General features: G+C 42.1%; 1 protein-coding gene across 1 annotated transcript; it reads left to right on the forward strand.

The window, feature by feature from the left end:
- Positions 1–10,668: 10,668 nt before the first annotated feature.
- Positions 10,669–12,054, forward strand: LOC146821168 (uncharacterized). Its single transcript, XM_085609812.1, has 2 exons — positions 10,669–11,651; positions 11,796–12,054. The coding sequence occupies exons 1-2, from the start codon at positions 10,669–10,671 to the stop codon at positions 11,917–11,919; spliced, it is 1,107 nt and encodes a 368-aa protein (XP_085465938.1). The 3' UTR covers positions 11,920–12,054.
- The last annotated feature ends 1,142 nt before the right edge of the window (positions 12,055–13,196 follow it).

Genomic DNA, 13,196 nt, shown 5'->3' on the forward strand with positions numbered 1-13,196 from the left:
TCAAAAGACAACACATTAAAAAATTACCATTTGTGACCATCTGGAGAAATTTCGACAGGTCACGGGTCATCGTTTTTCCTCAGAAAAATGATTTTTTGGACTGCAGATAAATTGATTCAAAATGTCATGTGGATTGTGCCTTATGTTAAATAACTTCTTTTTAAAGCCTCAATGTGACCAAAATTGACATTTTTACAGACTTTTTCTCCTACTCAGAAGCTTCTATTTCAACCAATTCCAGGCATTAAAATGCCTCTAAACACACTTATTTTAGATTCAAAAGTGACAATTCACATGCAATAGTCATTTACAGTCAAAAAATTAAACATTAAAAAATTACCATTTCTGACCATCTGGAGCCCGTCATGCTGCGGCCATTGGCGTTCGCTCCGCCCACGTGGCACTGATTCCCCGCCTGTGCGGGCGAACAATGCAAGTGGGCGGAGTCGTGACGGAACCACGCCGTCATGAGCACAGCTCGCCCGTGACGGCGTGGTTTCGTCACGAGCATGGCGGCACCGCTCTGACCCCCAACCCCCCCAGCGAAGGGGTTAAAAAATTACCATTTCTGACCATCTGGAGAAAGTTCGACTGGTCACGGATCATCGTTTTTCATCAGCAAATTGATTTTTTGGACGGTAGATAAATTGATTCAAAATGTCATTTGGATTGTGCCTCATATTGCATAACTACTTTTTAAAGCCTCAATTTGACCAAAATTGCCATTTTTACAGACTTTTTCTCTTTCTCAGAAGCTTGTATTTCGACCAATTTCAGGCATTAAAATGACTCTAAACACACTATTTTAGTTCCAAAAGTGATAATTCACATGCAATAGTCATTTACAGTCAACAAATTAAACATTAAAAAATTACCATTTCTGACCAACTGGAGAAAGTACGACTGGTCACGGATCATCGTTTTTCATCAGAAAATTGATTTTTTGGACTTTAGATAAATTGATTCAAAATGTCATTTGGATTGTGCCTCATGTTGAATACCTACTTTTTTACGCCTCAATGTGACCAAAATTGCCATTTTTACTGACTTTTTCTCCAACTCAGAAACTTCTATTTCAACCAATTTTAGGCATTAAAATGACTGTAAACACACTTATTTTAGTTCCAAAAGTGAAAATTCACAGGCAATAGTCATTTACAGTCAAAAAATTAAACATTAAAAAAATACCATTTCTGACCATCTGGAGAAAGTTCGAGAGGTCACGCACGGATCATCGTTTTTCATCAGAAAATTGATTTTTTGGACTTTAGAAAAATTGGTTCAAAATGTCATTTGGATTGTGCCTCATGTTGAATAACTCCTTTTTTACGCCTCAATGTGACCAAAATTGCCATTTTTACTGACTTTTTCTCCAACTCAGAAACTTCTATTTCAACCAATTTTAGGCATTAAAATGACTGTAAACACACTTATTTTAGTTCCAAAAGTGATAATTCACATGCAATAGTCATTTACCGTCAAAAATATAAACAATAAAAAATGACCATTTCTGATCATCTGGAGAAAGTTTGACAGGTCACGGGTCATCGTTTTTCATCAGAAAATTGATTTTTTGGACTGTAGAAAAATTGATTCAAAATGTCATTTGGATGTTGCCTCATGTTGAATAACTACTTTTTAAAGCCTCAATGTGACCAAAATTGCCATTTTTACAGACTTTTTCTGCTACTCAGAAGCTTCTATTTCGACCAACTTCAGGCATTAAACTGACTCTAAACACACTTATTTTAGTTCCAAGAGTTCTAATTCACATGCAATAGTCATTTTCTGTCAAAAAACAACACAATAAAAAATTACCATTTCTGACCATCTGGAGAAAGTTCGACAGGTCACGGGTCATTGTTTTTTATCAGAAAATTGATTTTTTGGACTGCAAAAAAATTGATTCAAAATGTCATTTGGATTGTGCCTCATGTTGAATAACTTCTTTTTAAAGCCTCAATGTGACCAAAATTGCAATTTTTACAGACTTTTTCTACTACTCAGAAGCTTCTATTTCGAGCAATTTCATGCATTAAAATGCCTCTAAACACACTTATTTTAGTTCCAAGAGTTCTAATTCACATGCAATAGTCATTTTCTGTCAAAAGACAACACAATAAAAAATTACCATTTCTGACCATCTGGAGAAATTTCGACAGGTCCCGGGTCATCGTTTTTCATCAGAAAATTGATTTTTTGGACTGTAGATAAATTGATTCAAAATGTCATGTGGATTGTTCCTCATGTTGAATAACTACTTTTTAAAGCCTCAATGTGACCAAAATTCCAATTTTTACAGACTTTTTCTGCTACTCAGAAGCTTCTATTTTGACCAATTTCAGGCATTAAAATGACTCTAAACACACTTATTTTAGTTCCAAAAGTGATAATTCACATGCAATAGTCATTTACAGTCAAAAAATTAAACAATAAAAAATGACCATTTCTGACCATCTGGAGAAAGTTTGACAGGTCACGGGTCATCGTTTTTCATCAGAAAATTGATTTTTTGGACTGTAGAAAAATTGATTCAAAATGTCATTTGGATATTGCCTCATGTTGAATAACTACTTTTTAAAGCCTCAATGTGACCAAAATTGCCATTTTTACAGACTTTTTCTGCTACTCAGAAGCTTCTATTTCGACCAACTTCAGGCATTAAACTGACTCTAAACACACTTATTTTAGTTCCAAGAGTTCTAATTCACATGCAATAGTCATTTACAGTCAAAAGACAACACATTAAAAAACTTACCATTTCTGACCATCTGGAGAAATTTCGACAGGTCACGGGTCATCGTTTTTCATCAGAAAATTGATTTTTTGGACTGCAAAAAAATTGATTCAAAATGTCATTTGGATTGTGCCTCATGTTGAATAACTTCTTTTTAAAGTCTCAATGTGACCAAAATTGCAATTTTTACAGACTTTTTCGCCTACTCAGAAGCTTCTATTTCGAGCAATTTCAGGCATTAAAATGCCTCTAAACACACTTATTTTAGTTCCAAGAGTTCTAATTCACATGCAATAGTCATTTTCTGTCAAAAGACAACACAATAAAAAATTACCATTTCTGACCATCTGGAGAAATTTCGACAGGTCCCGGGTCATCGTTTTTCATCAGAAAATTGATTTTTTGGACTGTAGATAAATTGATTCAAAATGTCATGTGGATTGTTCCTCATGTTGAATAACTACTTTTTAAAGCCTCAATGTGACCAAAATTGCCATTTTTACAGACTTTTTCTCCTACTCAGAAGCTTCTATTTTGACCAATTTCAGGCATTAAAATGACTCTAAACACACTTATTTTAGTTCCAAAAGTGATAATTCACATGCAATAGTCATTTACAGTCAAAAAACGAAACATTAAAAAATGACCATTTCTGACCATCTGGAGAAAGTTCGACAGGTCACGGGTCATCGTTTTTCATCAGAAAATTTATTTTTTGAACTGTAGAAAAATTGATTCAAAATGTCATTTGGATTGTGCCTCATGTTGAATAACTACTTTTTAAAGCCTCAATGTGACCAAAATTGCTATTCTTACAGACTTTTTCTCCTACTCAGAAGGTTATATTTCGACCAATTTCAGGCAATACACCGACTCTAAACACACTCATTTCAGTTCCAAAAGTGAGAATTCACATGCAATAGTCATTTAGTGTAAAAAAATGTAACATTAAAAAATAGCAATTTCTGACCATCTGGAGAAAGTTCGACAGGTCACGGATCATCGTTTTTCATCAGAAAATTGATTTTTTTGGACTGTAGATAAATTGATTCAAAATGTCATTTGGATTGTGCCTCATGTTTAATATCTACTTTTTAAAGCCTCAATGTGACCAAAATCGCCATTTTTTCAGACTTTTTCTGATACTCAGAAGCTTCTATTTCGACCAATTTCAGGCATTAAACTGACTCTAAACACACTTATTTTAGTTCCAAAAGTGATAATTCACATGCAATAGTCATTTACAGTAAAAAAATTAAACATAAAAAAATTACCATTTTTGACCATCTGGAGAATGTTCGACAGGTCACGGTTCATCGTTTTTGATCAGAAAATTGATTTTTTGGACTGTAGAAAAATTGATTCAAAATGTCATTTGGATATTGCCTCATGTTGAATAACTACTTTTTAAAGCCTCAATGTGACCAAAATTGCCATTTTTACAGACTTTTTCTGCTACTCAGAAGCTTCTATTTCGACCAACTTCAGCATTAAAATGCCGCTAAACACAATTATTTTAGTTCCAAGAGTTCTAATTCACATGCAATAGTCATTTACAGTCAAAAGTCAAAACACATTAACAAATTACCATTTCTGACCATCTGGAGAAATTTCGACGGGTCACGGGTCATCGTTTTTCATCAGAAAATTGATTTTTTGGACTGTAGATTAACTGATTCAAAATGTCATTTGGATTGTGCCTGTATTGCATTTGCCATTTTACACGTTACACGTGCTAAACTGCATATTGACCTTGATTCCATGTGATGCTCTGGTCTTCCATTTAGTTGTACTGCATTTCCATTTTGTGCTGCTCTGACCTGTAGTTACACTTCAGCAGTAACAAACATGTTTTTCACGTAAACCAGTACGAGCTGGTGCAAGACATACCTCGTGAGGTTATTTTGTGCCTTGAGCCTGTTTTTGTGCATTCTATGCTTATCTCTAGGACATAGGGAGGATGCGCTGTGCAAGGCTCTCCAAGGTCGGAGATAGGGAAAGGAATGTCTTTTGCCTCGGCGCACCCAAGCAGAATCTGGCCAGGTCTGTATGGGTGGGTCTGACGCAGAGATTCGGCCAGCACCTATGATGGATGGATGGGCGAGAACGCCTGCTAGAGGGTTCTCGAACGTGTTGATTTAACTATAAAAAGCGGTGTCCGTGAGGTGGAGCTCAGGAACTCAGTCTTGGAGTGGACGCACTCGCGGGACGACTTTGGTGCCCGGAGAGATTACTTCCTGTGCCCCAGTCTCTACAGGGTTCCCGACTTGGTGTTTTCGGTGCTTGGCCAGGGATGTTGAAGACTCCGGTGCAGATGCATCTGGTGAGGTGTTTTGTACATTAACTGTTTATATATCTATATTCCAGATATCATATTTGTGTATATATATGGTGTGGTGTATTCATTATTTCACTTGGTGCCTAAGAACTTACTAGCTTCAGTGACTTTTTGCCCTTGTCTACGATACTAATAAAGCTCATTTTACCTCCAGAGGAGTGTTGGAGTTTCTGTGTAAGTAAGTGGTGTGCGTAAGTTTAGATTACGCAAGTGGGCAAGGCAATACATTTTGGCGTAGCCGGCAGGATTCGTAAATTATGCGGGGAGGAACATGTTTAAAAAGACAAAAGGTGGTTTTGGTTCGTTGGCACCAAGTGAAATTCCTTTTGCCCCCATGCAGATTCATGGCTGGGAGGCAACGCCATACTCCGCGCTGGCGCGTGAGTATGCTAAAAGAACAGGATTAAGTGAGAGCTGGTTTGACTGTCTGGGCGAAGCAACGCCAGAAGATGTTTTAAATTGTCTACGGAAAGTTCCTATAGAAAAAGGAAAAGAATTATATACAGTGAGCCGCCGAGGTTGGGCTCTGTTGCATGCCTACCGTCAAGTTTTTGACAAATGCTTATCTCTGCAGCAAGAACAGTTAAGCTTAGAAAAACAACTCGTTGAAGCTAAGAATATGTCTACAATGCTTTCCTGTCAGAATAAGCTATTACAAGACAAATTAGAAACATATCAGACTATAGCAGATCGGGCTGCAGTCCGTGTCGCTGAATACAGATACAAGAAAAGGAGGGGTAGAGTGAGTACGCGAAAAGTCCATTTAGCGATTGCCAAAGCAGGCTTAGATTTTGATCCATCCACCTGGGACTCTAACATCTGGGAATCATCAGAGTTCTCCTCGGAAGGAGAGCAGCCTTTACAGAGAGAAAGGGAGGAGAAGGTAAATAATAGTAAGAGAGTGGAAGTGCAGCCCATCCTAAGACGGAAACTTCAGTCTGGTCCACATAACCCGCAGGGAATTATGTTAAATAGTCTGGAGGATTTTACCCAACAGGAGATTAGTGATGTTTTTGAGAGATTTAGACAGAAGCCTGGCGAGGCACTGTTAACTTGGATGGTGCGCCTTTATGATCAAGGCGCTTCTGGAGTAATGTTAGACAGTGGAGATGCTGCCAAATTTTGCACTCTCAGTACTGATCCCACTGTGCAGGGACATTTTCGGAATTACAATAGTGATGACCAAATTACCCTGTTGCAGCTAGCCGCACAGGGATGTAGTCATAAGTACCCCACAGATTCAGATTGGCCTGGGAATGAAAAACCATGGTTTACCCTACGAGATGCCTCGCAGAGAATTAAGGAGGAGGGAATGAAGCTGGCAATCCTTATAGGTGAGGCGTATGATTTGATGGGTCAGAGAATGACTGTGTCCGTGCGGAACAAAATCATTCGTTTGGCACCCCCTGCATACAAAGCGGTGATAATGACTCTGTTAATCAATCAAACTGGTAATTCCGTAGGAGAAGTAGTCGAGGCAGTTCGTGAGCTGGGAGAGCTTGGGGAATGGAACAAGCCAGACAGGGCTTCGCGCTCAGAGTCCCGCACTGATAACAACCGAGTAACCCGACGTGATATGTTTTTGGCGCTGTTAAAGGATGGGGTGTCGAGGAGTGAAATTGATGGTATCGAGACCAAAAGCATGTGGGAAATGTACCGTAAGCGAGGACTGGATAAAAAGGAGGGGAGTAGGCTTGTGAATAGAAAAGATAACAAGAAAGTAAGTCGCAGGGAAGCAGAGCCTGAGGAGAAGCACGACAAAGCAGGTCAGGAGAGAGAGAGAGAGAGGGAATCTCATGTGAAAGTGACAAAAGAGAAAGGTTGGGACCGAGATTGTACAGATTCAGATGGGGATCGGGAAGAGGAGGAGTTGTTCCCTAAGGATTACCCGACATTGTATTCAGATCTGCGCCGGGACCTGCGCCGGGCAGATGCAGAGCTGCGCAGGCGAAAGTTAGATTAGGAAATGGGCCAAGCTCCGGTGCAGGGATGGGCTCGCAAAGATAATAGACCACATGTGAGGGTTGAGATCTATTGGAAAAATAGAAATGTTCAGGAGGTGCAAGCTTTAGTAGACACCGGAGCGGAGGCCACACTGATACATGGCAATCCACGAAATTTAAAAGAACAGTATTTCACTATCACGGGTTTGGGTGGACAGGAGACACCAGCAGTGCAAACGGTAATTCAGATGAAAATAGGCAGACTTCCAAAGAAAGCATACACTGTCTTGATCGTGCCCATTCCAGAGTACATTATTGGTATTGACATTTTGAAAGGTATGACCCTATATTTAGATGACGGATGCTATCAGTTTGGGTCAAAGCAGTACCTCTCTGTGGCTGCTGTGAGGGTGGGGCGCTTGAAGATTCCCCCAGTGAAGGTGCCCCAAGCAACGAAAGTGGTGCACATGAAGCAGTACAGGATCCTAGGGGGACATGATGAGATCACTGCAACCATACGAGACTTGGTGGAGGCGGGGGTGGTGAGAACGGTTACCACGGCGTGGAATAACCCTGTGTGGCCCGTGCGCAAACCGGATGGAAGCTGGCGTATGACTGTTGATTACCGCGAGCTGAATAAGCATACGCCCCCATTGACAGCCGCGGTCCCCGACACCATCACTTTGATTGAGAAAATTCAGAAACACAGTGGGACATGGTATGCGGCAATTGATATTGCCAATGCTTTTTTCACGATTCCAATTGCCCCCGATTCCCAGGAGCAATTCTCCTTCTCGTGGTCTGGTAGACAATTCACCTTTCAATCTTTGCCTCAAGGGTACTTACATAGCCCTACAATCTGTCACCGGTTGGTGGCAGAGCATTTGGATGAGGTGTCAGTCATTCCTGGAGTACAGCTTTGTCATTATATTGATGACGTGTTGATTCAAGGAGAGTCCCAAGAACAGGTGCAGGCTCAGCTAGACAGAATTGTAGAGCATTTGCAGAGCAAAGGGTGGGTGATTAACCCAGAGAAGGTGCAGGGACCCTCCCAAAGTGTGAAGTTTTTGGGTATTCAGTGGCATCAGGGGCATAGAGAGGTGCTGCCACAAGTAAGGCAAAAGATTAAGGAGTTTGCAGTGCCGCGAAACAGGAAGGAGGCGCAGCGCTTCATTGGATTGTTTGGTTTTAGGAGACAGCATATTCCCCATTTGAGTCAGATCTTGGCCCCTCTGTACAAGGTTACACGGAAGAAGCATGAGTTTGAGTGGGGGGAGGCCCAGCAACAGGCATTTGAGTCAGCGAAGGAGGCTATACAGCGTGCCCTGGATCTATGGCCCATACGAGAGTGAAGCATTGATTTGAATGTAACAGTCCAGGATCAGTATGCGACCTGGAGCCTGTGGCTAAACCAGGGGAGACAGAAGGTGCCCCTAGGGTTTTGGACAAAGAAACTACCTGATGCTGGAGAGCGGTACACTCCTTTCGAAAAGCAGTTGTTGGCATGTTATTGGGCTCTGGTGGATACCGAGCAATTGACCTTGGGACACAATGTGTTTTTGAGACCTGAAATTCCTATCATGCAATGGGTGATGAGCTCACCCAAGACACACAGGATTGGGCATGCACAGGAGGCTAGCGTCATAAAGTGGAAATGGTACATACAAGACAGGGCACGAGTGGGTCCTAAGGGGACCGCAGTGCTGCATGAGCAAGTGGCGCAAACTCCAGTAGCAGATGCAGAACTGTTGCAAGATGTACCCAAAGTGCGAGAGTCCCCAGTGAAATGGGGCGGGCCATTCTCAGAGTTGTCCGCGGAGGACAAAAAGCATGTGTGGTTTACAGATGGCTCAGCCAGATATGTGGGGACCAAGAGACATTGGAAGGCGGTGTCATACAATCCTGTGACCAAAAAGTTGCTGTCGACTACTGGAGAGGGAAGAAGTAGTCAGTTTGCAGAATTGTACGCGGTTTACCAGGCTTTAAAGCAAGAGCTCCCTGGTACATGTCACATTTATACTGATTCATGGTCCACGGCCAATGGGTTAGCCACTTGGCTTCCCACATGGCATGCTCATAATTGGATGATTCACAATAGGGAGGTTTGGGGAAAAGAGTTGTGGCAGGAGATTTGGGAATTGTTGTCCCAGAGTACAGTCACAGTTTATCATGTTGATGCTCATTGCCCGACTGACTCCCTAGAGCGTTGGTGCAATTCCTTTGCAGACCAAGAAGCGAAGATTCGTGAAGCTGAGGTGGCGACGCAGGATTCTGACTTGGTGGGAATGGCTAAATGGGCGCATCAGAAAAGCGGACATTTGGGCGAGCGAGCCACTAGCAGGTGGGCAGAAAGTAGAGGGATGCATATTCCCCTAGATTTGATTAAAACTGCGATCATTCACTGTCCCGTTTGTCAGCATACCCAACACAGACCGGTTCCACAGGTAGTGAGAGGCCAGCTAGGCAGAGGGAAGTTGCCAGGGCAAATATGGCAAATTGATTTCATCGGGCCAATGCCAATGAGTCGAGGATGTCAGTATGCCTGCACGGTGGTGGATACCTATTCTGGCTATCTCATCGCCTTTCCATGCAAGAGAGCAACCCAGTCTAACACTCTGAAAACTTTGAATTTGTTGATTTTGTATTACGGAATTCCTTTGCAGGTCCAGAGTGACAATGGGTCACACTTTAAAGGAAAGATGGTGCAAGATTTTTGTGTGCAGCATAACATTGAGTGGATCTATCACATACCCTACTACCCACAGGCAGCGGGTTTGATTGAGAGAATGAATGGTTTGTTGAAAGACCAGTTGAAAAAGTTGTCTGATGGGTCATTGAAGGGGTGGAGGGATCACTTGTCTGATGCATTGCAAATTTTGAACAACCGACCCCTTGCTAATGCAGAAACTCCTTTGATGCGCATGTTGACCCCAGCTTTGCAAATCAAGCCCCATGTGGCCACAAATACGATTCTGTACTGGGAGACAGCTCCCGGAGCCCTAGCTCCATATCGTGCCACACCAGAAGCTGCTGGTCTTGATTTACATGCCCTGAAATTCTATCGACTGCAACCACGAGACATTACCTTGATTGAGACAGGAATTGGAGTTCAAATTCCCCCAGAGCATTTCGGACTGATCGCTCCTCGATCTGGGCTTGCCCTTAAAGGCATCCAGGTTTTGGGAGGGGTGGTCGATGCCGATTACCAGGGGGAGATCAAAGTTATTCTGCTGAACAGTGGAGACAATGATCTGATTGTGCAACCCGGTGACCGAGTTGCCCAAATGGTCATCATGCCGGTTTATGGAGGAAATGTCATGAAGGGGACGGCCCCAGCCCTTCTAACTGTGCGAGGAAAGGGCGGGTTCGGATCTACTGACAAGAACCCAGGGGCGAAAGTATGGGTTGAGTCCCCAAACAAACCTCCTGAACCTGCAGAATTAATCGCTAAAGGAAAGGATAATATCCTTGTCATCATGAGACCCGGACAGGAAAAGTGGGAAAATGTACCTGCTGAAAAATGTTATTTACGAGAGTGATTATACCAGTTTGTTTTCTGTTTCTAGATCACAGTATGGCTTGCCGCTGCGATGCTTGCGCTGTGTGGTCTGTGTTTGGGCGTGTCCGGAGGGGTCCGGGAGGGCCCGGGGATGCCGAAGGCGATCAACCGCCCGAGTCGGATGACAGCATTGTTGCAGCAACCAGATAATATCTGGACCTACTTGGCCGAAAATGTGCTGAACACTTCCCACTTCTGTATGAGAAATCTTCAGAGTACAGCTGATATGATATCCACGTGTCTCGTTGCCGTACCTACCCCTGCACGTGTGCTTCTGCACATCTTCAACCAAACTAACTTTGATGGGGTAGTAGAGGAAACTGATGTTCAAACACATCTGAGTCTTTATGAGTACTGTCGTTTTTGCCCGGAGGTTACAGATAATCTCTGGAGGAACATGACCAGTATTGTTACCTACAACATCACTACTGGAGACGTTTGCTATCAACTAACTTGTGACCCTGCCAAAATTGGCAAGTGTGCCCAATTGAAACGCACACAATTGACCACTGATCAACAAACATTATGTCAGTCACGACATGATAGCTTTTGCAGTAATGTTACCAATCATATGGTCTGTAATCATACAGTATTAGCCGCTAGCCATGTTAACCATGTGAAATTATCTAAGGGATGGCTTTTTTCGTGTGGCAATATTTCATACACTTACATACCAGCTAATATAACTGGAGGACCTTGTGCCTTATCCCGATTAAGTCTTATGCTTTTTCCTATGCAGTCTATCACACATATTCGCTCCCCGAGAGCTGCTGTTCAATTACCTGAGGATTGTGATTCTAACATTGACTTGCTTTCCAGGGCAGAGTATACTAGTTTGGCTATTTCCATTGTAGGAGTGCCAGGACTGACCGTTTATAATGCAAGAACTATTGCTAAACTTGCCTGTTTAATTGCGAAGAATCTCAATCATACTTCTGCCGCTTTAGCTGATTTGCTATTAGATGTTCAAGGAACGAGGAAAGCTGTTTTGCAGAATAGGGCAGCTGTGGATTATTTTTTGTTGAAACACAACCACGGTTGCGAGGACTTTGATGGGCTCTGTTGTTTCAATTTATCTGATCATTCTACATCTATCCATGCACATATTAATGCTTTAAAAGATTTAGTGAAAGGGGTTACCCAAAATGTTGATCAAGGATGGTGGGATTGGTTGTTTGGGTGGCTACCTAATTTTGGACAGCTTTGTTATATCCTGGGTGTTATCGTAGTGATTATTGGTGTTTCTATTTCATTATGCTGTTGTATTCAATGTATTCCTAATCTTCTCTCCCTTCTTCGTCCCAGATCCATAGTATTTAGACCAATGGGATATGATGGGTGAATCGAGGGTCAAGGGGTGGAATGTATTGCATTTGCCATTTTACACGTTACACGTGCTAAACTGCATATTGACCTCGATTCCATGTGATGCTCTGGTCTTCCATTTTGTTGTACTGCATTTCCATTTTGTGCTGCTCTGACCTGTAGTTACTCTTCAGCAGTAACAAACATGTTTTTCACATAAACCAGTACGAGCTGGTGCAAGACATACCTCGTGAGGTTATTTTGTGCCTTGAGCCTGTTTTTGTGCATTCTATGCTTATCTCTAGGACATAGGGAGGATGCGCTGTGCAAGGCTCTCCAAGGTCGGAGATAGGGAAAGGAATGTCTTTTGCCTCGGCGCACCCAAGCAGAATCTGGCCAGGTCTGTATGGGTGGGTCTGACGCAGAGATGCGGCCAGCACCTATGATGGATGGATGGGCGAGAACGCCTGCTAGAGGGTTCTCGAACGTGTTGATTTAACTATAAAAAGCGGTGTCCGTGAGGTGGAGCTCAGGAACTCAGTCTTGGAGTGGACGTACTCGCGGGACGACTTTGGTGCCCGGAGAGATTACTTTCTGTGCCCCAGTCTCTACAGGGTTCCCGACTTGGTGTTTTCGGTGCTTGGCCAGGGATGTTGAAGACTCCGGTGCAGATGCATCTGGTGAGGTGTTTTGTACATTAACTGTTTATATATCTATATTCCAGATATCATATTCGTGTATATATATGGTGTGGTGTATTCATTATTTCACTTGGTGCCTAAGAACTTACTAGCTTCAGTGACTTATTGCCCTTGTCTACGATACTAATAAAGCTCATTTTACCTCCAGAGGAGTGTTGGAGTTTCTGTGTAAGTAAGTGGTGTGCGTAAGTTTAGATTACGCAAGTGGGCAAGGCAATACAGTGCCTCATGTTGAATAACTACTTTTTAAAGCCTCAATGTGACCAAAATTGCATTTTTACAGACTTTTTCTCCTACTCAGAAGCTTCTATTTCGACCAATTTCAGGCATTAAAATGACTCTAAACACACTTATTTTAGTTCCAAAAGTGATAATTCACATGCAATAGTCATTTACAGTCAAAAAATTAAACAATAAAAAATGACCATTTCTGATCATCTGGAGAAAGTTTGACAGGTCACGGGTCATCGTTTTTCATCAGAAAATTGATTTTTTGGACTGTAGAAAAATTGATTCAAAATGTCATTTGGATATTGCCTCATGTTGAATAACTACTTTTTAAAGCCTCAATGTGACCAAAATTGCCATTTTTACAGACTTTTTCTGCTACTCA

This window comes from Triturus cristatus, chromosome 6, assembly GCF_964204655.1.
Source record: "Triturus cristatus chromosome 6, aTriCri1.1, whole genome shotgun sequence".
Classification (NCBI taxonomy): Eukaryota; Metazoa; Chordata; class Amphibia; order Caudata; family Salamandridae; genus Triturus; species Triturus cristatus.

Coding starts and splice junctions, on each gene's coding strand:
- LOC146821168 (XM_085609812.1), top strand. CDS start 10,669: ATGCCGAAGGCGATCAACCGCCCGAGTCGGATGACAGCATTGTTGCAG. Junction 11,652..11,795: donor GGGCTCTGTTGTTTCAATTT/ATCTGATCATTC, acceptor TTATATCCTGGG/TGTTATCGTAGTGATTATTG.